General features: G+C 45.9%; 2 protein-coding genes and 1 long non-coding RNA gene across 3 annotated transcripts in view; all 3 read left to right on the forward strand.

Moving 5' to 3' along the window:
• The window catches only part of LOC135378684 (uncharacterized), a 51082-nt gene that overhangs the window by 19380 nt on the left and 5622 nt on the right, over positions 1 to 26080 (forward strand). The gene's annotated exons all lie outside the window — the stretch shown is intronic.
• On the forward strand, positions 10329 to 24205 carry LOC135378685 (uncharacterized). Its single transcript, XM_064611777.1, has 18 exons — positions 10329 to 10629; positions 10678 to 10739; positions 10789 to 10994; positions 11248 to 11371; positions 11568 to 11634; positions 12870 to 12959; positions 13011 to 13033; positions 13566 to 13640; positions 13695 to 13758; positions 13811 to 13887; positions 13938 to 14023; positions 14079 to 14231; positions 14526 to 14670; positions 14724 to 14800; positions 14854 to 14925; positions 14974 to 15120; positions 23716 to 23742; positions 23935 to 24205. Exons 1-16 carry the CDS (start codon positions 10437 to 10439, stop codon positions 15017 to 15019), a joined length of 1560 nt encoding a protein of 519 aa, XP_064467847.1. The 5' UTR covers positions 10329 to 10436; the 3' UTR covers positions 15020 to 15120; positions 23716 to 23742; positions 23935 to 24205.
• Positions 18453 to 19951, forward strand: LOC135371467 (uncharacterized). The gene is made up of 3 exons (XR_010415620.1): positions 18453 to 18647; positions 18751 to 18909; positions 19407 to 19951. It is a non-coding gene; the product is annotated as an uncharacterized LOC135371467 (long non-coding RNA).

Raw genomic sequence — 26080 nt, forward strand, 5'->3', positions numbered from 1 at the left:
CAACATATTTGCCATTAGAAGGGGCACAGCTGGGGGCAGGCTATGTTGTTAACATTGTTGATCACATTTTGTAGCTTAAATCTGTAGATGCTTTTTGCGCATTTCCTAAAAATATTAGCCTTAACAGGTATAATTATAATTTCTGCTTTTTCTTGCTCAGGCCCCAGGAAAAAGGTACATGCAGCAGCACTGGTGAAGCAACGTGTGGTACCACAATAATGGTGCAACATTATCGTGAACATGCACACATGTGCGTACATGGACAAGTAACGGTAATGGAAACCTGGTTCCTGTAAAATGGCTCATGATACTCTGGTATATCATGGATATTTGGATTATAACTTTGCTTAGTGCGGCTACTCGGTCATGTATCTAAGATATCACAACACCAATTCCACCTTATCTGTGTACCACATATTGTATCTACACAAGAGGAATGTGTGTGAGAAAACTATGGAGACAGCGAATTGCATTGCTTCTTTACTGTACAAACCGGTTCTGTCTGTTTTACGAATTCTAATAATGAAAATTTTCATATCAGGGTATGTCCAGGATCTTACTGGCGCTCTGCTCGATCTCTGTGGACGGTGGCTGTTCATGAGCCCCCGAACAGAAGGAAGAGACTACACAAGGGGGCTCACCGCAACAGTTACAGTGAATGAGTCACTATAACGCTGACAACTCTGCAAGGCATTAAATGCAAGTGGACAACAGAACGGCTTCAGTTAACGTGTACAAGCAGTCGCATACCTAGGACAGTAGGTAGCCCCCCCCAAGTAGTTTTTAGCATTTCATTCGCCATTAATCGGAGGCTTCTGTAGAAGCGTAGTGGATGGGGAAATAAACACAATATTTCCGTGCACACAGGAAATGGTACTGCCTTAGCCAGTTTTACTACATGAAGTGTCAGAGAAAAATTAAAGGGGGTGAGATGCTTTCATAGATGTGGTTTGTTACATCACGGGTGCATCATGCACTGCGCTCCATAATGCTGATCAATCTTTTTTTTTTATGTGTCCTAGTTGGCGAGATAAAAACTCTCGAACAGATGCCCGGCTCAAGCGCGGATGTCAAAGACCTCAGAGATACAGCCAATTCCACTGATAGCCCTAAGGTCTGTGGCATCAGAGCTGCCTGAGTTTTGGTATTCAAGGCGCCCATTTTCTACACACTATTCCCACATTGGTTTGTAAAGCACACATTGGTACAAAGAAGCTTTTATGTTCATGTGGGATGATGGCGTTGCAACCCCATTTCACTGGTTTGTGGGGAATGACCTCATTCTGCACGTAACACTTACCACAAAACACCTCAACTGCACCTGTATTCTGTCCATCTTGCAGTGTACTTGTTTACCTGTTGCGAGGGATTAGGGAGGGGAGTCAGGTTGTCTTATGGTATCTGTGTATTCAATAAAATTATGGTCTATTCAATGTTATGTGTAAAATTACAGTATCTGTGGAATGTGTGGAGATGTGCATCGATTCAAGAAGTAACTGGTCTCCTGAATCCAGCATGCAGATCCAGATGTAATACTGGTGTAAATGACGTATGGAAGCAACTCATCACCTTCATTTCTTTTTTTAGTGGTTGATTAATGCGATAGCTCATGGCTGCACTGGACTAGTAAACCAGCAGAAATAAGGTGCGAAGATATCCCTGATAATTACACTAGCACGGTGTCTTTGTTTCGTGCAGTGTTTCTCTTTTTCCTTTCTTTTTGTGCTACTCTTGAGCTCTCATAAGCCATGTATGCCCTCATGTAAGTATCTTGCTTTTAATGGAACCGTGCTTGCACTCTCGACAGTGTAAAATTTCGGCAAATACGTTCATCGCGAATCTGCACTAAGGTTGTCATTCACGCCTAATTCTAACGTACGTATCTGCAGTGTGTATACCATAACATGACATTGCCAAACACAACTCGTTCACCCGAGTATAACGCCAAGAAGTGTGATTGATTACTATTCCTGTAACGTCAAACGCCAGGTATTCGAGAGAGAGAAAGATATGCGGAAGTGATGCAGCAGTGGTGAGCCATAACTATAAAAGAGTGAAGTCTTCTGAAGCAATGAATTGACTTACTTTATCAAAGATACCTACAATGCGAATAAAAAACATCTTTCGTATGTAGGCGTAGCACAGTTCGGTTGACGATATACGTGACTGTCATTGCGTTCTTTGCCAGTTTCCTGCTGGCCGGAACGCGACAGCATAATTGCACGAGTCCTAACTGCACAAGTGGCATCAACTGCGTGTTTTGGCATTGGCAGACCATCCCACAAATAAAAGACGTTGCGATCAAGAAGCCTACGTCGATCGTGCAGACGCTCCCTGCCACCATCGCCTGTCTACATTCCTGTATGCTCCGTAGACAGGGAGAGAAATCTTGAAGAACACTGATATCACTTACGTCGGCGCCGTGAACAGCTGCCGTCATAAAAATGGCGGCCCCCATGTCTGCTTGGAAATGGTCAATTTACGATTATTTAAAATATGGGGCTGTTTTGTGGAAATGAAGGGTGGTTTCAGACACAGTTCGACATGGGCTTCCAGAATATTGTTACAGTTTCGAGAAGTCAAGGTATCTCCGGAGCTGACCTTTGAAATCGAATTGATTGAGTTTCGGTTGCGTATGGACGGGTTCCAGAGGAGGAGCATGATAGTGAGCGTGCTTGAGCAAGCAATAGAGGGCTCCCAGTATTTTCACCACTTTTATATCGTCCGAATCGTTGGATTTCAGAACTTCACCTATTTCTATTCTGTGAGCCATGACCGATGGCTTTGGATATCGCTTGCCCGGCGACTCCCGCCACGAGACTTTAGAGCCCTGAGAGGAGCAGTGGAAATATGGGAATGAGACCACCTCGTTGTCCCCTAATACATTTCTTCAATTGCTGGGGGCACTTATGAAGTGACTTGTAAGCGAGGAAGCGAGAATGACAAGCTTGTGTTTTTTCTAGTTTTTATGAAGTTCCGTCGAAAGTGAGATATTTCTGCGTAAAATGTTCAGACAGTTTTCCGAAAGTATTCGAATGTCATCGTAGCTGAGCTCTTGAAGTAACTCTGCACGGTGCGCCGGTTTGCTGGTGGCCAAGACTTTGAGGGGCGTGAGGTGTCTTGAAGATCAGTCATTTGGCGGGCATAAACAGGAACTGCCGCTCGTGCGGTAAAATACCCGTTCGCAGGCTACAGGACGGAGGTGTTCGCGAGTGAACATCTACAACTAAATAACCGTGCGCCTTCTCCGTCGCCTGGTTAGATGTGTTGAGGAAATAGGAGAGCTCCTCTTTCCCGAATACCTGACTTCCGAACGTTTCGATCTGTTGTACGGACCGAGCGTTCCAGAACAATACGATATAAACGATATAACTGGGTTCAGGGACATCTTTCGAAAAGCGGCATTGATAGAACAAGGCTTGTGTGATCAGGTTTCACGGACGCATTCATCACGGACGCAACAGCGGCTCTACCTCAGATAGAACCCCCCTTTCCGTAATTTGATCGTCAATAACTATGAGGTGGGATATTATTCATCCCAGTCTGTTGGTATCCTGTCCATAAACTCCACGCCGTTGAAATCTTTCTCCCATCCAGGTGCATACTTTCGTACGTAGATAATCTTCTGCGGTGAAATGCTAAAGAACTCGGGGTGTCTCATTATATTCTGCGTGAGCACAGAATTGCGGCACATACTTGCGCCGGAGATGCGAATTTGAGCGGGGTGTTGGAACTGCATGTGGAATAACTTGAATAGACTATGTACCGAGGTGTGATGCTTCTTTATTTTCATCCACACCACCTAGCGCGATTGATGATCGTCTCAAGGACTCTTATTTCTTCCTGACAGAGTTCCCGAAGCTCACGCAGTGACGGCTGCCTATAAGCCGAGGTACTCGTCCAAGATTTTGTAGATGATGTCCCGCAACTTGTTTGTGGTGAAACAGGAGTGGAATATGTGGCAACACATCTCAACAAACTTCTCTCGCTCGTGTGGTGCGTCAAAGTGGAACAACGTGGAGTTGATGCACCTCTAACGAGGTAAGTTTGGACATCTGAGATGCAGTGGAGCGGCTGCCGAGCGCGCCGTCTGGTGGGTCTCGACCAATCAGATGGCTTATCAGTATAGAACATGTGCGGAGCCAATCTGCGATCAGTAGGCTTAGAATTGACAAATCAGGAGGCAGAGCCGCGGGCTTAGCATGCACCAATCATCGTGAGGAGGGTAGAGCCATGCCAGCTCATTGGCATAAAGGCGCAGAACCATGCCAGCCAATCATCGATCAGTGGGTTTCAAATGGGCCAGTCAGCACGAAGGGGCACACACATTAGCATAAAGAGGCGCGACCCATGGAGCCAAGCCAGCTCATTAGCATACAAGGGCGGAGCTACGGTCGACCAATCATCGATCAGTGGGCTTGGCGTGGACCATTCAACGTGAAGGGGCAGAGCTAAGCCATCTCATTGACATAAAAGGGCGGAGCTACGATAGACCAATCAGCGATCAGTAGGCTTAGCATGGGCTAATCAACATGAAGTAGGCGGAGCTAAAGGTGATCAATCGGATGGCTTAGAATTGGCTTATGGTGGATTAGAATTGGATTGAGTTTAATTAGAACTGGATTTTGGCTTAGAATTGGTTTAGAATAGGCTTCTATTAGATTAGAAAAAGGATGTTCTGATATAGTCTGACGTTCTACCACTCGTATTCTCTGCCATAAAACGCAAATTATCTGCCGTGCGTCGTTTGTATTTGTAATTCCCTGACTTAGGTCTCGTTTGGGTTCAGTTGAATTGTCAGCATGGAAAGCTGTTACTTGGGACTCAAAATATGCCTTCTCAGGTACCTAGTGGCTTATTTTCTGACCTTTGCGCGGTCTTCAACCATGTCAACTGTCGGGGAGAGTGATTCACGAGTATTTTTTCTGACTGGCGACTTCAGTCTACATATCAAGTGAAATTGTGCAGGCCCAAGACGCAGCTCTGATATGGAAGCCAAGGATGGACTGGATGCATTATGCTAACCTTACACAACTTGTTCGCTTCCCGACACATATCTAGCGGGCTATCACCTTTACGCCTTCACCTTGTACTCTGTCGAACCCCCGTGCGGCTGTTACTGACATCACGTCTCTATCTAACTTGGATCACGCTGGCATCTTATCTGAATGGCATTTTAGCTGTACAGGAAAATGCTTGAGGCAGGCCTTGCTGCTCTCTGATGAGGGCCGTGAGCTTTGAATATCTCAAGGTTTCTTCTGCACCTTGGTATCTGTGCACCGACTTCCTGCCACAGTAAGTCCACTGGGATCTTTTCTATAATAATCGCTGGGTTGCCATTATAGACTCCATGTATACACCAAACTCACACCCAAAAGTCCAAAAAGTACGCTTTGAATCTCGTTCAACTGAAGCTCTGTCAAGAAAAAACTATAGACAGTCTTTCAAAAAGGAATCGGTAACTTAAGACGTACAAACGGGTTGTCCATAAGGACTCCATAATGTAAAAGACTGAGACTGGACACAGAGTGACGACACGAACACACGACACAAACCAGCAAAGCTTACTAACCTCCAGAACACCATGCACATATGGTGACACAGCATGGGAAAAGAGGGAAAGGAAAGTTACGAGAAGGTCACATACTCGGCACAATGTCAAGCGAATGCAAGGGCTACAAATGGCGTCGGTAAGCCGGGTCAATACCTACCGAAGCAACACTGACACAGTTTAGCGCATTGCGGATCGCCAAAGCCTCTCTCAAAAGTCGCCTTCGTGTATCAGGTTCCGACGTTATGAGTGAGGTCACAGGCCAGAGAGGTTTTGACATCAAGGTCCATAAGGATCTTCTTAGGATGTGGAAGAAAGAGACCACATTGTCCTTCCAAAGCTACCTCCTCGACTTGGCAAGACACGCAAAGACCTGACAATTCTGGCAATTCTCCGGTTCCCTGAGAAGGAATAGCATACGCAACCCGATTCGGCATTAGAAATCGCTACACTGATAGCGCCCAGGTAATTGGGAATTCTTTCAGACAACATTTTGTAGAGTTATGTATGTGTCAGCTGCCAATTATCCCTGACGTCCTTTGGACACCTCTCAACTAGCTGGAGCTCCAGCATTTCCGCAGCTAGTCCTGCTCAAGACACGGCATTTTCCTGTACAGCTAAAATGCCATTCAGATAAGATGCCAGCGTGATCCAAGTTAGATAGAGAAGTGATGTCAGTAACTGCTGCACGGGGGTTCGACAGAGTACAAGGTCAAGGAGTACAGGTCGTTGCCCTCTGCATATGTGTCTGGAAGCGAACAAGTAGTGTAAGGTTAGCATAATGCATCCAGTCCATCCTTGGCTTCCGTATCAGAGCTCCGTCTTGGGTCGGCACAATTTCACTCGATGTGTATATTGAAGTCGCCAGTACATACATTTTACCGGCTGCCGCCGTATTGGCAAATAATATGCGTTGCCAAAGACTGTGGCTATAAAAATCCGGGTTATCCCTGGTGGGATAACGCGGCCTGGGGACTTGTGGTTGGTAGGTCCATGATGTCGTGGTTAACCCTAACTACGCCGGGTTCCTCTGTACCTTCCTCTGTTTTAAATATTTACAATAAACTAAACGCTGCCAGCTTCAGTTGCGCCGACGTCCTGCTTCCGCGTCAACTGGCCCGATCCCAGGGATATCAAGGAACCATCACCACGATTTTCATCACAGCATTCCGCAGACCGCAGACCCGAAAGGAAATCTTTTACAACAGTGGCCCCAGTGAGAGTGCTGGCGCTAGACCATGTTATCGGAAACACCATTACACGGCACCACCACGAACGAGTTATATCACCACAAAAGCACAGATCGAGAAGTTACCAGAAAGTTAGTTAGTCAAAGTTAGCCAAAAAGAACTCGTTACTAGTTAAGTTACCTTGTGAAAAATGTAACTAAGTTAATAACGAAGTTCTGCAGCCTTAAATGTATTTCGCAGTTACCGAGTTACGTAAAAAAAGAACGAGTTACTTGCAAGTTACTTCAGACAAAAAAAGAAAAAAAAGCATTACGCAGCTGCAGCGCGCGTGAGCGGTTGAGTTAGACCTTGAGTTGCCTGCGGACGAGTGCAACACGCTTAGACCGTTTTCGTTTATGTCCAACAATAGACCTCACCCTGTTTCTAAACAAATGCCGTCATAGAGTTCGACAGCGCCACAAATTTGGCAAAGTTGAACTAGAGTCACTAAAGTGGGGTACAGAGTATCGCATTCCATTTCAGCGCCGGAGCCGCCGTTCGGTGTCCGCCATTGGGCCGATCGTGTCACGTGGTTTCTCCTTCCAAGAACTCGCCGTCCATGTTGAGTCACCTCCAGGCAACACCGCTTTCCTGGGTTGCGAGCTGGCTCGACAGCGCGTTGTTCGTCACCTAAGAAGAGGGAGATCGGCGTCCCATTGCTAGGCAACGCAGCCGCGCCTGACTCAAGATGGCGGGCTCAGTGTCGCTGCTCTGCTGCCTAATTAGTTACTCTAAGTTGAACTAGGCTCGAAGCTAGAGGTGAGCAACGTCGCGCCCGAAAGCCACGGTGTTGAGGGGATTACGATGGACCCTGAAAGGGACGCGACCTTCGCTCCAACTTTTATTTCAATGGGAGGTAGCGAACAAGTGCCCGTTCGTGGAACCCAGCCCTTTCCTTCCGATTGGTTTCACTCTGTCTACCAAAGTAATGATGACGTTTCTCTGTTAGAGGTCTATTCGAACGCTTTGCTTTACTTCATGTGGGCGCACAATGGTTCAGCTTCATTTCAATGGCAGCGGTTCTTACTTCCTGAATAGAATACTGCCATTGATTGAATATTAGATTTTATGTCAAAAAATGCCATGAAGGAACCCGAGTATATGTGGACGTGAATGAAAAGCGAATTAAAAGTAACTTGAAACTTAACTTCAGTTACTTTGGCAAAGTTACCTGAGAAAGGAACGAGTTCTTCTGAAAGTTAAAACGGCGCAAAAGTACCGTGTTAAGTTCCAAGTTACTCAAAAAAAGAACTTACAGTTACAGTAACGAGTTACCTCGAACTCTGCACAAAAGCTAATTCCATCAATATGAAAAATACACATCAACAGGGCATACGAAAGAAGAAGGATTTAATGTACGAGCTTCGGTTGCCTTGCAAGCAGGTACTATAGCAGGGTGAGAACAACATTTACTCAGCAGAGTTGTTGTCTTCAGTTATCTGTCGTGCCTTCACTTCTCAAGTGCTGTGCATTTCCGCCTTGTGTGCTCTTAAGATCTGGTATGGAGTGATGCGGCGGTTCCGTAATATTGTCTCGCCTTTAAAACAAACTATCCCAGGCAATATAGGGAGTGTGCGACAAACTGGTGGCGACGCGATGCGGCCACCGGAGAAAGTACCTTGCGTGATAGCCGCCGGGTAGCCAGCTTTGTTTACAAGTTAAGTGTGGGCGTCCTTTTTTGCCACACTGGAACTGTTGCATCGCTAACTGTGACAGCACCTAAAAGAACTCTTCATTAGGGACCTGATGTTTCATTTTTCGTGATTTCTATGCTTCCAATACCACCGAGGGCACTAGACTGGCAGCGAATAGCGTTTGTGAGGCGCGTTCAGCCATTGCATGAGGTGTGCACAACATATTATATTTCTTTTGCTCTAGTTTCAATGAAACTGAATGAGGATCAGCAAAATGATCAATGATTTGCAGTTGCCACTTTTGTGACGGTGAAACGCCGCTGGATCGTGATACTGATTGAGGTGTTTCATGGCCAGTGCCCAGAGCCGATATTACTCCCGGTAATCTGGTTGACGAGTCTCACAGTGAGAACGGAAGTTCTTCGTTGTCCAAGAGGTTTAGCTTTTAGTATTTTCGCTCCAACCATTTCACAGATGTCGAGCCGCAAGCCTACGGCGATAGCCGATGAAAAACTCATATAATTTCTTCTTTGAGGATCTCTTTAGCGTTATTGTATCTGAAGATACTGGAAAAACTGCAGTACAAGTTTAGACAATAAGTTGTGACCTCGCGTGATTATTTGTATGGATAAACCGGACGCACGATGTAGATTTCAGTGACGAAGCTATGTGTGTGCAAAGAGGACGAAAGGAATACAAGACTCAGTTAAAAACATATTACAAGTGGCTGGAATCCGAGAAATAAACGTATATAGCGTTCGCTAGCAAGCCAGGATTTTGTGAGGCGTCAAATAACCATCCTTTCGACGTATCACTTAAAGGTGTTTTGACCAGACAGCCGCGAGCGGCTGTTCTCCTTCCGCACTGTTAGATACATTATAAATACGGTGGTTGCTTCTGAGCAGTTTCTCTCCATTCTCTTCGTTCGCGCTCCAGAAAGGTTCCACATTATTTGGACTTCGAAAATTAGCCCTTCTAATTACGGCGATCGCCACGCAAGCTTCGGTTCCACTGAGAATGCATAGAACGGGCGGCGTGGTATCACGTGGGATACTTCCAAGTCCGCCACTGGCGGCGCTGTCGCGACGGAGCAGCGCGCCCCCTGTAGGTGTCGCACGGTTCCTATACTCTCCGGGAAATCTTAGTACAACCCACCAACACGCACATTTTCTTCGACTTCACAACTCGCTGGCCTCGAAAGTGGACCGTTGATGTCTCTGGCTTTCATCGAGGCAGTCTGCAGTGCCCGAATTGCAGCCCAAGCCGTAGGAGCTGCTGTCGATCTTCGGAAAGCGTCATTTGCCAGTGCGTCGTAGTACAGATCTACCTCAGTCCTATCTTTGCTCGATCGCTTCCCTGATGAGGTCTTCCAGCCCTGGTGAATTCTGTGGTCGGACTGCTTGGTTGTTGGCACGTCCTTTTGAGGAACATTAGGCACCGGATATAGTTGGGAAACCCGCTGCTCGTTCGTCTGGAGACCGGGAGAAAAAAGTGCTAGCTAGCAGATTCCGGGCACTCGGAAAGCGCCACGCGGACATGCGAGATTACTTCGCTTTGACCAAGCGGACATGATCGCTCGGGATCTGGCGAAAAACAAGTTGCCCGTACATGACCACCTGAATTCACTATAAGTTACGTAATAATTGTGAACCATTTTCACTTAGTGCGTATACTATTGTCGGGTTGAAAATTAAAGAAGCTGCTGGTTTAAACCGTTGTGTTTTCACTATGGAATCACAACTCTTGATCTATGATATCCGTGAGGACTGTGACAGCAGAGGCATCGGAAGAGCCCGCCAGTGCAGGGCTTTGTGCAGCCATGTCGAAGAAGAATTGAAGCAGGTCACAGCCGAGAAGAGGAGGAAGCCCTGGCCGATCTCCCTTGGGGCTAATGGCCATTCTCCGTGGGACGAAGAAGAAGAAGGAGGAAGCCTTCACCCTCGCTCGCGGTTCACGCTTTGCCGAATTTCGAGACCAACTGACAGGAACAAGTGACACGGAGCAACTGACTTGGGACAAGCAATGACATCACGGCTCCTCTTGGTGGCATTAATCCGTAGCGTCATAGCGGACATTCCGTTTCTTGATGCATGGAATGAGACAGCCAAACATTTGGCTTCGTTCGCCTTGAACCATACAACGGAATTCATCGGACCATGGGTTGCGCTCACCAAATACATCGTCTACGTCTTAACGAAGCAGCCCATTGATGCAGGTAACAACATCGTGGTGTTGGTCGGGTCACTTACTTGTCGAATTTCAGCCATTTTTCGAGTCTACCAGCGTCAAGATACCCGCGCAACCCCAATCAGCCTGTTGAACCAGGTAAGTCCAGTGCACGTCTCAACATGTTACGAAGATGAAAAATTCCTAGGTCCGTCTAAACCAGCCGTTCGTGTATCAAGGCTTTGAGACCATGCTGGTGGTTGCCAATGTCTTGCTCGTGGCATTTCTGGCCCTGTTCATCCTTCGCATGATGCACACATACGGCGCTTCCAGAGAACAGGACGTCACCATCAACTATCGTTTACTCCTGCAGACATATATTGTCTCTGCTTGGATCATCATGGGCATTGCCATGTGAGTTCACCAAATGTCCTCAGGAGCAGGCATTTCCTTGACCCCCCCACCCAAGGAGCGTGTACAACCAGTTTTTTTTTTGCACGTTCCCGCCTGAAATTTTCGAGATTGTCCAATACAGCTCGTTCCTTTTAAAAAAAGTATAAACCTGTGTCCATAAACATATAACCCTCCCCCTTCGAAGCTCGGTACTCCTCTCAAGGTCGATTTCTGGGGAACTATAGCTTAGGGGTACTACGTTCTCTATTTTCAGTCCCATGGCGGTCATTGTGTTGTCCTGTGACTACAACTTAGAAGGCGGACTCAACGGTCTAGAGATCTACATGAGCAGCCTTAAAGGAAGAATAAATAACTTTCTCGAGAAAGACATGCTACAGGTGATTCTGAATCAAAATGTGGCCGTTATTTCTGTAGGTAATGCAGCATAACGTACGCAAATGACCTTCCTTTCTGAGACAATAGGAGATCTCGTCAATGACAGGACGTGGCAAATAGATAGTAACGTTATTGAGGTTTAATAACTGTATTCATGATGTCGTTCATGTATGCTTACCAGTATGTCTTCTCTGGCAGGGTGCAGAGCAGACTTATCAGATGTCCGCAGCCCTCCGGGTTCATCACGACTATTTCTCTGAAGCCGGTAACTTGATTCCCCCTTTTGTGAGGTCTCATTATCGGCTATATCGCCCTCGATGGATTATTTGTGGACCCTCCTATTGAACCCAAGGTTTCGGATTAGATCCCGACTGAGGACGCCAGGGCACAAGTTGGTGGAAGGGTACAATTACAAAGGACGTTAAATACGTTGTGTTCGGCTAACATTAAACGATTAACCGCAGGTGGGCAAAATCAATCCCAACCTTTTGCGTAGCTCATACTGGCGTCGCGACGTATAGTTACTAATTATTACTATTATTATTATTAACGACTATTGCACGGCATCTCGACGTAGCCCGCATAGGTTAGTTTCGTTGTCACTTCCAGGTGAAGGCTTTTCAAGGCTACGCCTGTCTTCTTTCTATTGTTCGGCTTAGCTGAAGGGTGCAAAATATAAATACCATGAGTGAACGTGCTTCCGCGGTTTTTCATATATATATATATATAATAATTGGGTGTTTACGTCGCGAGACAACTGAGATCATGAGCGACGCCACAGCGGTCGGTCTGTGGATTGCTTTTGCCCACCTGAGGGTTCTTTAACGTGCGATGAAAGCTCATCACACGGCTCCCCGTCTTTATCGTCCCTCGCGGAAGACGGCGTGTCTCAGCAACTTGTACCCTACCACCAAGTTGGTGGCGTCCTCGGCCGGGTTCGAACCCGCGATCAGAAGGCGAACACGCTACCGACTGAGCCACCGAGGCCGGTCGCGGTTTCTCAAAACGATCGAATTATTACAGATGATGTCATGTCAACATTCATCTTCCCAATCATCTCCTTGCGTAGGTTGTGGTGAGGTGTCCAAAATTGAACTTGGAGGAGCGATTCTGAGGTCATGCTTCTCGAAACTAGATCATTTCGTGGTACATGGAGTCATGTGCGCCGCCAGGATTTTTTCAGGGGGCGGGGGGCAGGATGTTTGACATTCTTGCGGAATTTTTGCTCCCGCAACATTGTCTTGGCTAAGAAACCTTATGGTTCTGGAAGTCAGAGGGGGGGGGGGGGGCAACGCCCCCTTCCCTGCCACTGACAGCGGCCATGCACAAAAGTATATGTATTGTGTGCACTGCAATTACATACACTAATTAGGATTGCGAATGATGGTAATCGATGATAGGACCAATGACATGGAAATGTATGGGTGGCCAATGGTGGCATACGCCGGGATTACAATGGATAAGATAAAAGCGTCACCGCGGGGTGACTTTGGCTCGCAGGATTCGGGCGAGCGTCACGTGTTGCTGTTGTCCTTGATATTCGAAAGCATTTGGGTGCAGACACACTCTTCGCTTCCAATTACACATCCGGTGAGTCTGTGATAAAAGGCTTTGCAGTCCTTCACATTTCTTTCCTTACAGCTGTTTACGACCTACTTGACAATGTAAGTTTTCGTCAAGATTTCACTCCACCTGAATAGATAACCCTACAGGTTGTCCTTACAATGATTTCAAGTTTATTTTTATTATAGTGTAGTAAAAGAAAACTTGACGTGTCACATTGACGTCAGATAAACTGACAAAGCCGTCATTGAGAATGTAATTTCCTGATTTGAAGCCAAAGGTATTAAATGAAGCACTCTGTAACAGCCCCTGTTTACAGCCACCCAACGTTGATTAATTCTGCGGTTGAACTAAAATTACCGTATTTTCTGGTGTATAAGGCGTGTGTTATACATTGCTAAAAGTGTCCGAAAGTGTCACTACACGTTATGCATGGAGCCAAGCGTTTCCTAAGATGATGCCGTCCAATCTCTGGTCTGGCCGCTTTACCTAGGCGTAGTTCATTCAAGTGTCATGCAGATGGATGTATAAGAAGTGTGTAGCTTGAGGGCTTTGATTACTTTCACCTACGTGGTGCATCTTCCAAATTCCGCTAATTTCCGGGGGTTTCGTGAAAATGGCGTGCTGTTGCAGGTGACAACGTACCCGGCGCCCATCGCGGAAATAGTGTCCAACATAAGCGCAGAGGCGAGGGTCATCGATCTCAACGTAAGCTATCACCGCATTTCTAGCTGAATGGCTCATCAGTGTTTGTTTCTACAGAGCTATGACATCACTCGTACCGTGATCGGATCTCTCTCCGATTCGACACTCTTTCAGCGTTACGGTAAGATACGGTCAGACCCTTTGGGTAACTTTAATAACGTCCTTCTTTGCAGGCCTTATTATAACGGTAACCGACCTAATCGAAAAAATCAAGGGCCAACTTTTTTCTTACAACCATGAAATTGACCTGGTAAGGACAAAAGTGGCAATGTGTGGCATTTTTGTGATGGCAGCTCTTAGGTGTTGGAAGGTGTCAAGTCTATACACAGTATTCTACTGGACGACCCAGACACACTCTTCTACTTGCCTGCTCTTCAAAAGTTTCTGTAAGTGTCCTTTCGGGACGTGCTTTTCTCCTCTGAGTCCCGCAATTGAATGCAGGTCGAAGTCTATCACCGTCAACATGTGCTTCGTGGTCATGACGATAGGGGGCATGATGACCGGCGCTATGTTGGGCTACGCCAATCACAACGACTACGAATCTCCGTTGGAGAGAAACGCACTCTCCAACACTGCAGGGAAGATGTTGGTTATGTAAGGCCTATCTTCCAGCATGCGTTGTGTTTTCCCCCCTTACCTCCCCTCTACTAGTTGCATATTTTGTCTCTCATGAGAATCTCGGTGGACTGATTAGGCATTGCACATTCACGTGCCTCCCTGATAGAGGTATTCAGGCACTCGAAATTCTTATCACCACGAAGGAATTATCACCATATGACGAGACAGACTTGTGGTTAGTGCTTGCGGAGAAACTGAGGGGAAATTCTTGAATATATAGGGATAATAAAGTGTCCCATATACTGAATGGAATGCTTCTTGCATGTGTAGTGTGAGCTTTGTCATGCTCGGCGGCATCATAGCCATGATACTCTTCATCAGCATCGTTTTTCTTGTCGGCTGTTTGGGAGAAATCTTCGTTTGTCGACCACAGAGAGACAGGGTTGTTGGCGACAATGCTGATCTTCTCAACTTCGTAAGAGAGCACACAATGCATATCCGTCCATCACTATAAGCGCTCTTTTTCAGGCTACTTCGCTATTAATGGATGCGACCGTGAATGCCTACCACGTACGAAAATTGCTTCGATTGAGTAATATTCGACAGTAAGTTTACAGCATTGAACAGGACGTTATAATGATCCCACTTTCAAAAATAGACATTGTCAAAGTCACCTGGGCATCTCCAGACTTGCTGACATCCACTCGGAGGAACTGGAAAGGCCATTGATGTGAGTTCACCCGTTCAACGCCCCAGCCTTAGCAATGTATTCTTGCAGAGAATCGACGAGATGCAGAGGGACCTCGTTGATCACTACACCCTGAATCTCGAAGCAGCCATCGACACTGTTCAACAAAGAGGGACCTCCTTGTTCAACATCTGGGCCCTCTTGGAAAAGTTTGAAAGTTTTACCAAGGATCCCGATGTACGAATATACTCTTTTGTTAGCCGATCCCCCCTACAGGCTATTTCCTCCCGCTCGCATTCAGTTGGCCGCATGGAGGATCAATCTAACAATAATCTGTCCCTCGTGCGGGCTATTTCCTCGCACTCGTATTCATTCGATGTTGTGCAGTACCAATTTACCACGAACCTACCCTTGCCGCTCGGCACTTCGCGCTCGTTTTCAGTGGGCCGGATGCAGGCTAATTTAACACTAACCTACCCCTGCAAAGGCTATTTGCGCTCGTATTCAGTCGGCCGTACGTAGTACCAATTAACACTAACCTATCCCTGCCACAGGGTACTACTTCGCGCCCTTCTTCGGTCGGCCGTATGCAGCCCAATTAAACACTAGCCTATCCCTGCAGAGGCGAATTCCTTTTGCTCGTGTTCAGTTTGCTGTACAAAACACCAATTCAACACTAATCTATCCCTGCCGCAGGGTACTACTTCGCGCTCGTATTCAATCGGCCGTACGCAGTATCAATTTAACACTAACCTGCCCCTGCCACAGCGTACATTGCGCTCGTAGGAATCGGCCGTGCGCAGTACCAATTCAATAGTAACCTATCCCTGCCACAGGGTACTACTTCGCGCTTGTATTCAGTCGGCCGTATACAGACCAATTTGACACTACCTATCCCTGCCGAGGCTACTTCCTTGTAGTCGTATTCAGTCGGCCGTACGCAGTACCAATTCAACGCTAACCTATCCCTGCCGCAGGTAACCACTTCGCGCTCGTATTCAATCGGCCGTGTGTAGTATCAATTTAACACTAACCTACCCCTGCCGCAGGGTACATCGCGCTCGTAGTCAGTCGGCATTATGCAGACCAATTCAACCTTAATGTGTCCCAGCCACAGGGTACTACTTCGCGCTTGTATTCAGTCGGCCGTGTACAGACCAATTTGACACTACCTATCCCTGCCGAGGCTACTTCCTTGTAGTCGTATTCAGTCGGCCGTACGCAGTACCAATTCAACGCTAATCTATCCCTGCCGCAGGTAACTACTTCGCGCTCGTATTCAATCGGCCGTGTGTAGTATCAATTTAACACTAACCTACCCCTGCCGCAGGGTACATCGCGCTCGTAGTCAGTCGGCATTATGCAGACCAATTCAACCTTAATGTGTCCCAGCCACAGGGTACTACTTCGCGCTTGTATTCAGTCGGCCGTATACAGACCAATTTGACACTACCTATCCCTGCCGAGGCTACTTCCTTGTAGTCGTATTCAGTCGGCCGTACGCAGTACCAATTCAACACTAATCTATCCCTGCCGCAGGTAACTACTTCGCGCTCGTATTCAATCGGCCGTGTGTAGTATCAATTTAACACTAACCTACCCCTGCCGCAGGGTACATCGCGCTCGTAGTCAGTCGGCATTATGCAGACCAATTCAACCTTAATGTGTCCCAGCCACAGGGTACTACTTCGCGCTTGTATTCAGTCGGCCGTGTACAGACCAATTTGACACTACCTATCCCTGCCGAGGCTACTTCTTTGTAGTCGTATTCAGTCGGCCGTACGCAGTACCAATTCAACGCTAACCTATCCCTGCCGCAGGTAACTACTTCGCGCTCGTATTCAATCGGCCGTGTGTAGTATCAATTTAACACTAACCTACCCCTGCCGCAGGGTACATCGCGCTCGTAGTCAGTCGGCATTATGCAGACCAATTCAACCTTAATGTGTCCCAGCCACAGGGTACTACTTCGCGCTTGTATTCAGTCGGCCGTGTACAGACCAATTTGACACTACCTATCCCTGCCGAGGCTACTTCCTTGTAGTCGTATTCAGTCGGCCGTACGCAGTACCAATTCAACGCTAACCTATCCCTGCCGCAGGTAACTACTTCGCGCTCGTATTCAATCGGCCGTGTGTAGTATCAATTTAACACTAACCTACCCCTGCCGCAGGGTACATCGCGCTCGTAGTCAGTCGGCATTATGCAGACCAATTCAACCTTAATGTGTCCCAGCCACAGGGTACTACTTCGCGCTTGTATTCAGTCGGCCGTGTACAGACCAATTTGACACTACCTATCCCTGCCGAGGCTACTTCCTTGTAGTCGTATTCAGTCGGCCGTACGCAGTACCAATTCAACGCTAACCTATCCCTGCCACAGGGTACTACTTCGCGCTCGTATTCAATCGGCCGTGTGTAGTACCAATTTACCACTAACCTACCCCTGCCGCAGGGTACATCGCGCTCGTAGTCAGTCGGCATTATGCAGACCAATTCAACCTCAATGTGTCCCAGCCACAGGGTACTACTTCGCGCTTGTATTCAGTCGGCCGTATACAGACCAATTTGACACTACCTATCCCTGCAGAGGGTATTTCCTTGTACTCGTATTCAACGGGAAAAAGAAAGAAGAGTTCTTTTTCCGAATACTGATACATGTTTTCTAGTTGACTCCACTCAGGGAGGGTAAATTAATATGGGAGCGGTGAAAATGAGCAGGTTTTGTTCCAAGGGAGCCGGGACAGGAGAATCGTGCACAACCCGAAGACAGCTTTCTCATATTGTGTAGTTGTTCGACATTTCGAAGAATATGTGTGTAATAGTTGTTGTAGAATGTGATCAAAGTAATCGTAAACAAAAGTTGTTCTAGTTTGGGCAATTGGTCGGCTCTCGCTTGTGACATGCGGGCCTTCTTATCCCGATGTGATGCCGAGAAAGGGAAAGATGTTAGTAATTGGGGATTTACGTTGCTAGACAACTGAGAGAAAGGCAAAGAGCATTTCTGTGACTATTAAAGGGACTCTGACCAGAAACTGTGGGAGCTCTTTCGTACCTGTAGTCGATAAAGCACCCAACAAGGACTCTCCATGCGAAAATTCACGCATTAAAACCCCACGGTTTCTCTAAACTCGAATTTTAAACATTCGACTTCATCCGAGTGCAGCACGCCTAGCGTCAAACCGAGAAAACATACGTTTATATAGAATATCCACCCCGGCCCACCATCAAGATGACGTCAACACGGGGGCCACTCGCAACACCCACAATTGGCTCAAACGCGTCACGTGGTCACGCAATATCTGTCAATTTCCTTCATGAAATGGCATTTCTACGTTAATATGTTTTTGTTACAGAGCCTCAAAAAGAAAAATATACCCTGCATTTATCACCTGCAACAGTTTCTACGACTTTCTTTTCAATCTGTACACGGCGTTCGATATATGCTTCCGTATCCGGTCAGCTGTAATGGATGTCGTATGCCGAGCTTGCGAACTGCGAACTTGTGTGACTCCCGGTTCATCCTCTTTGTTCGGGTCATTGGGTTGGTGTTGGAGTTGGTCACCATATTCTGAACGTTTCACCTATCGTTGCGGTGTACTGTTCTTGATCTGCTGCGAAGCGACGAACCACAACGGCAGTCACTCGCCTCAGCGAAATTTTGTCTGCTGCATCTTAAAGGAGCATGGGGACCTGATGATACCTTCAACTAAAGAAACCAAATGTGCTCTCGTGTGGTCCTGACGGAAAAGTAGTATCAACAAGGTTAGCACATTTATTTTTCAATTCCAAGTCTACGTACTGAAAACCATGCAGGTGCAGTCGATCATTCTCGTAGCTGTTGTGTAACGCGTATGCTTCTTACTAGGCTATGCCGCTCCGAAGCATTGAGATGACGAAGCATCGTGGTAGCTGCACCTCTGCCTTCGAAAGATGAATCAGTCATTCCACACTGTGCTTACTGGCTTTGTATAGAGTCTGGCAAATCCGACAGACTTGGACTGCCTTTTTCAAGAAAGTTTGAAATGTAAGTATGTGTATATTGGTTTCACATATCCACCACATATTGAGCGTGTGTATGATTGTACTTTATATGCTACAGCGTATCAGCGTACATTATTATTCAACACGTAGTGTGGCAAACTCGACATCAGTCACACAAAGCCAACAATTGCCTTTTCTTCAATTGCTTATTTTTATCATATCATGTTTTTGTCTATATCTCAATTTACCAACCAACAAAGTATATTATTTTAGTATAATCGTCTGATATTTAACAAGTCACAGTTTTACCATGGCTTTGGCACACTATAGCCCGATTTGCTTATGCGTCATTAAATTGAATCATCATCATCTTCAAGTGCCATTATTCAGTTGAAGTGCCAGGTGGATATAATGATATGGCGAGATATATTTTTTTTGCTGTCATCCTGGAATTGCTCATTTCAGAAGAATAGTCACCGTGAAGTTTGTTTTCGTTTTCAGAAACATTAAGAGGACTAAAACCAAACACTTTTCTTTCAGAGCATCCCCTATGCACCTGCATTTCAATTCCAATCTGTATTACAAGAATGACAGACCACTCAACAGAGATGAACATCTGAAAGGAAAGAGCTGGAATGAAGATACGTTAATCTGTGTCAAAGGTTCTTAGTATGTGTGCGAGTCGAGGACATAGGTCTCAAGCTAATTCCTGTCTTCAGAAGAGGTGACAACTATGCTCCTTCTATCTATTAACCAGCTCCACTTTTTAGGGTTCCCTGTAAACTAATGGAGCACATCATGTACTACCACATTGTCAACCAAGTCGAGTCTGTCGATTTCTTTTTTTACATTCCAGCATGGCTTTAGAAAAGGGTATTCAGGCAAAACTAACGTAGTGGAATTCGTTCACAGCATTTCAAACTGTCTTGATTTCTGGGTCCACGTAGATGTAGTATTCTTTTTATTTTGTAAGGGCTTTTGACACTGTGCTCTATGCTCGCGTGTTGGCCAAAGTAGCCTAATTAAAATTTGATCCTGCTACCTGGATATGCAGTTTCTCAACTAACCGTAACCGTGGCGACAACTTGTGAGGAGAACCTATCATATCGCCACCACGCAGCATTTGTTATGTTGCAATCTAGTCAAAAGCAAGGCCTTTTGGTGATCGGTCTTGTATGATTACGTGCCCCTCTTTTATGTAACACCACACTGGGTTCAACCTATGAGAGATAAATAAATATATTGCCAAGTATATTGTCTACAAGGCTCGTTATTCCATTTCACCACACTACCACAAGCAATTGTTAAGAGTAGTGGCCCAGGGTATGAAACTCGCCACTGATCATCATTCAAACAAAGTTCATAATGTAAAATCCTTTACTCAGAACACTGGCTTAACACAACAATTAAGAATAAAGAGAGTAAACGTTTCATTGCCTATCCAGGTGGCATCATCCCTCCAACAGAGAACAATCAAAAACAACATCAAAGGAGTCAAATCGGTGGTTCGCATTCCTTTCATCCAACGTATTTCATACGCTATTTGGAGGGCACTGTGCCCATCAGGCATTTTGACTGTGCATATCAAGTTGAGTGCATAGAATGTGATGCAACCTACATTGGCGAGATAGACAAAAGATGTGGCAAGGATGCAACCCGAGCATGCATGCAACCCATGCAACCCATGTGATGCAACCCATGTGGGACTAAAAGAGCCAGTTGCCAGGGCTACTAATGCTTAGCGTCTACCACTGCTGTCCTAAGGGACATATATTTTGATGGTGCAGTAACCTTTGCTCATGACTAGCGATGGGGCCCTAGAAAGTTCTTAAAATCCTGCTTTATCAGGCGTGATGCTTCAGCCTGTAATGCATACCGTGTCCCCCTATCAGATGTGGAAGATTCCCTCTTAGATAGGCTGATGTGCTCATCTTGGCCTCTGTTGTACTGATGATGCCACCCGGATAGGCGACAAAACGTTTACGCTCTGTTTTTATTTGTTGTGTTGAGCGGTGCATGGCACAGCGTATGTACGAGGTAGCTCCATTTCAGAAGCCTGAGAACACTCAAAGCAATTAGTGTGCTAGCACCAGATATGGTGTACAGTATTACATATTTGCTTTTGCTAGGGCAACTAAGTAGGGTGGATAGAAAGGCAGTTACAACCTGTTTCCACAAAAGACACTCAGATTCATTAGCAATTTCCTCCAAGAGAGCCAAGGCTTTTTCTAGATTACTAGAACATGGGTACCTGGTTATAAATAAGAATTCATCTACCAGAAGTCAGTGTTTCACGCACGCTGCTTTCCATCAACACTATTAAAAGGTGTGTCCCCCAAACCTGCACAAAATTCCTGGAGAGTCTTTACTGGACACTGTTGCTGTCCCTCTCACCAGGTGCTCTCTATGAACCCGATTCACAGTTCTGGATGCACTGCCTGAGCTAACTTCAGCATGCTTTCCCAACACGAATGGTAACTGCTATGAGGAGTGTTGTACTTACTGAAAGCAACATGAAATGCTGTACCTTGACAGGTAATGTTGATATCCTTCTTAAGACCGTAGAGAGATGTTCCTTGCTCCCTTTCTTCCAAATCTTACTATTAGACGCAAGCCCACTTGCCACCAAGCCAATGAGTTGTGCCTCACAGTCAGTGCAATCAAGGGAATCTATGACTGAGGCTCAGAAAAGCTGTTTTCCATCGGGATCTGATCCAGCACTGAGCCGTGAGTAGCCCCGTGAAAGTACCAGGGTTTCTTCGAATTTTAGATGTGCCAGCGTTTGTTTTCCTCCCCTCCTTCTTTTTATGTAGTAGCTGATTACTTTAGCCTTGTACTGCTTTGGAGATTGAAGATGTGGAGATGATGTGGAACTAGGCTTTATGCAAAATGAGGCAAAGTGTGACTATGTACAAATCTTCTGAGAATGTTTATGTATAATTCACACAAAGAGAGGATACGTGTTACATCTTTTTCCGGTTTTGATATTTATTTATTTATGAATATATCTCACAGGCCATTGCAGGCATTACATGAGGGGGGACATCAACATGGGTCACTTAACAAATACGGAACTTACAAGGATCATACATATTTGGAAGACAAGACTATTTTTCGTTCGTTCATCAGTCTTGCTCAAGAAATTGTTCACTGTAGCAATGGTACACAATGTCACAAAAGGAGTGCTCATCTATTGTTCCGCAAGACTCATTAAAAAGGACTAGTGTTGTGTTTCAACACAACATATTGAACTCATGAACCATGCATCATCCTGAGAGCTATAGATCATCCTAAATACAGATGCTGAATTATTTTAAATGTGATAGACGAGCTGTGCGAAGAGGTACCCCCAGTTAGGATCTTGGGTACTTGAAGCCTGTGGCATTTTCTGTGGGAAAGGCTTGCCAGACCCTCTTCACTGCACAGGCTGGGATGACCATGATCTTGTTTTTCTCAAGCTTGTGCCATACTCACCTTGCAAAATGGCGATACGCAGTGTATCTGCATCGTCTACACAGATGTACATAAAATATAGTTTAGGCAAATAGGTAACCGGTTACAGTACAGTGTGTGTGCAATGTCATTTCTACATGTACCTGAGAGCAACTGCAGTTTACCGGCCCACACCTTGTACATTACTACACATGCTGTGTTCTTTTAGAACCCAACATTGTTTTACTTTTCACTGAATCGACAATCAAGAACACTCAATATCGCTAAAAAACCTACGCTAAAACCTTATGCACAGGGCAATACATAAAAAGGTGACTCAGGACACAACACACTGACAATTACAAAATTGCTTATATTGGTTTTCTCCAGTTCAGAGTCGTGTACTGTATAGCCTTTTTATGTGCTGCGCCCTGTACTGGAGTTTTTAACGACTTTATTGCAGGACCAAACCAGTTTTGGACGTCCAAATTTTAACATCGTTCGACAAGGACACATGTGACTTACTTGTGAATATAGTCGCTCATGGGTTCGCGCTGCCCACGGAGTTCAATATGCGACCTTCAGGACAGTCATATTGAAGAATAGAAGTTGGAAATCTTTGTGGGTTGTAATGCACTCATACTGCAGTCATTCGGCAGTGTTTTCGAGCTCCTTGCAGCACAAGCATTCGATCTCCTTCGGCATTATGACACACCAGCCACACCGGCACCATGAACAGCAAGTGCGCATTAGATATCAGAACACGAAATTTCTGAGAACGTTTACATGTTCGATCACAGTGTGCGTTAAAAAGCTCATCGCTTACCTGAAGACAGGCGACTCATGCTGTTTGCTTCATCTGTGACTGATGTTCGTAGAGCTCTAACTTCGTCTCGCATTCGCGGCATCGGCGACGTTTCGAAAGCCTACCGAGCTGTTCAGCACGCAGAATTTTCTTCTCGATCGCAGAAAGTTCAGAAAGAAGTTCCGGGCTCGAAGTCTCCGCATTTCTTCCTTCGACGTCCATATTGAAGATCGCTTTCCGGACGGATGCCGGCGCTCTCACAAACTCACTAACAACAGAACTTCCAGTCCGGGCGCCCAATGAAACGTGGCCCTCGTGATTTCGTCACGCACACGGAAATTGGCGGATGTCCACTGCAAAGAGGCTAGATTTCGGCCCCGATTGCGCGAGTTGAGGGGAAAAAGCGAAGCCGGTTTTCAGCTCCCCGTTTGGCAAACTTTGCCTCCGCGCACAGCCAAAATATTTCGCGTGTGGCTTGGAGGCATATTATACCTTCGTAATAGATACAAACGAAATATTTGTCGAACTTCTGGTCAGAGTCCCTTTAAAATAAATCAACAGATATGATTCATATTTATGGTTTTGAACGAAGTTGTAACTTTTTCATTTCAGGACGCGCCGAAAATCGGTGTGATAAAGGTGAGAACATTGTCGCTCTTTCAGTGTCGTTAAAAGCCGCAAAATTTTGCGGCTACAGGACCTACATGTTTCTAGATTTCAAAACGGTCAGTACGCCCACCCGGACTGAAAAACGCAGAAAAAAGTGTTATGCCGCCTGTGAAGTTATACTTCCTGATACCCCCCCTTTGATACTGTATTTTGTACGCGCAGTCACCTGCCACTTGCATAAGTGAAACGAGAAGGGTCATCCAGAAGGTCAGCTCCAGCCGAAACCATTCTCTCTAACTGCGTGACCTTGTTAACCGACAATGGAACTGGACTGGCACTGCTCAAGATTGATGACTTGTGTCCGCGATGTTGCCTTACGAGTTGGACGTTTCTCAGTCGGACGGAGTTCGAGCAATCCTTTATCTGTATTCGTTCAGAGGAAATGGAGCTGCAGTTCGACCATCATGAAAATGAGTAATATTTAAAACACTCTATGCAGGGTGTCATCAACGACGATATGCTACTCGTCAACTTTTCCAGAGAACTCGGCTTCAAGCAGTTCGTCCAAACGGTGAGTTGAATAAGCTTTTCCGAGGTCCTTCTCAAATTGCACAATTGCAGTCCTTTGGCCAATAACTCTGGCCAAATGCGACGAATTGAAATCCGTTGTTCTCACCTTTCTCGACAAGGTAAGAAAACGTGGAAAACTGCTGATTGGACCATTTCGGAGAACGCGTTCGTCGCTCAGTCTAGAGTCAGTAAATCAGCTACGCTTCAGAGTATCGACACTGAGTTCCAAGAGCGAGCATTCGCCATCTTGTTTCCGCGCCCTGCTACCCAGGCGCACGCACAATGCGCACTTTAGCGCACGATGCCATCTATGGTGCGCGGCTGTAATGTTCGTTTCGTTTGCGAGCAGCAGTTGATGGCCTTGAGCTCACCTTGACATCCTCGAGACGCTCTACTCGACAATACATGAATTATTGCACAACAATCATACACGCCTATCTATCCCAGCAGGGAACATTATTTTAGCCGCTTTTGATCCTCAATGGGGAATATACCGGTATGGTGCAGAAACAAGATGGCGCTCCTACTCGCCCTTGGACCTCAGTGTCGATACTCTGAAGCGAAGCTTATTTAGTGACTCTCGCTCAGTCGTTATCGTAATGTGGGGGATAATTTACTGCAAAATCTTACGTGAGGTCCCATCGGAGACGCGCTCTTTCTGCATGTCTTCGGCTATTGCCACTCATGATCGCTGGAGAGAGAGCACGTCGCCAGGGGGCCACACCTTTATGGAAATGGCCGGCCTCCAAACGCGCACACATTTTACTGTTGTTGCTCATCTACTAATGCATATGCAATGCAATGCTAATGCAATAACATAGTTGAAAGCTACGCAGACGCCATTTTTGCAAGTGGCTTCTGCGGCCAGGTAGACATTCATTGGGAAAGCGTATGTAGGTGATGGAAATACATTAGCCTTTTTAATTAGGTGCGTTCGGGAAACACGAGAGAGCAGCCTTGTAGCCATTAATAATGTAAATCCACCCCACATATTCTCGGTGCGCAAATGTGCGATTTATGTCTGAAAGTACGTGCTTGTTTCCGGAACAGAGCGTGGATCATTGCCTCCAGTTCTGCTAACTCGCAACACGAGAGAGCAGCCTTGTAGCCATTAATAATGTAAATCCACCCCACATATTCTCGGTGCGCAAATGTGCGATTTATGTCTGAAAGTACGTGCTTGTTTCCGGAACAGAGCGTGGATCATTGCCTCCAGTTCTGCTAACTCGCATATTCCCGAAAATATTTAACGAGAGGGTTAATTAATGATTTTGAGTAATCATTTCTGCAGTACTTACATGCGCATTTCTTTTGCCGCATAATTCCTCTGTCACACGGGCACACATAGGGTCTTTAAAACAACGGCATTAAGAAAAAGGTCGTAGTTGAAATGTGGCATTAAACCCTTGGAGGCTGCCAGACAGTATACGTGAAGGCGTTTTGTCGAGGATGTCTACACCGATAAACACATCTGAGAACGTTAAATGAAATGCAGTTAAATCACATTTGTTCTTACTGTGAGTACATCGGAAACAATTACGTTTGCTATCCACTTAGCCAATTTAAAAACAGCAAACGATATTTGTCTTGAAGAGATTTCGATGCTTTGCTGTGCGCGCACAGTTATGGATGCAGACGACACGGCGTCCAGTAGTTCGAGGAGATCAATGAGAACCGACGAGATATAATGAGAAGCAAAGTGCAACTATTCACCAGAAAAACTCCAGGCGTTGAGCACGAAAAACGTTCGCAGAACATCACGTCTAATAAAAAAATTTTGTTTCGAATTGAAGGAAAT

Source organism: Ornithodoros turicata, chromosome 1, assembly GCF_037126465.1.
Source record: "Ornithodoros turicata isolate Travis chromosome 1, ASM3712646v1, whole genome shotgun sequence".
Lineage (NCBI taxonomy): Eukaryota > Metazoa > Arthropoda > Arachnida > Ixodida > Argasidae > Ornithodoros > Ornithodoros turicata.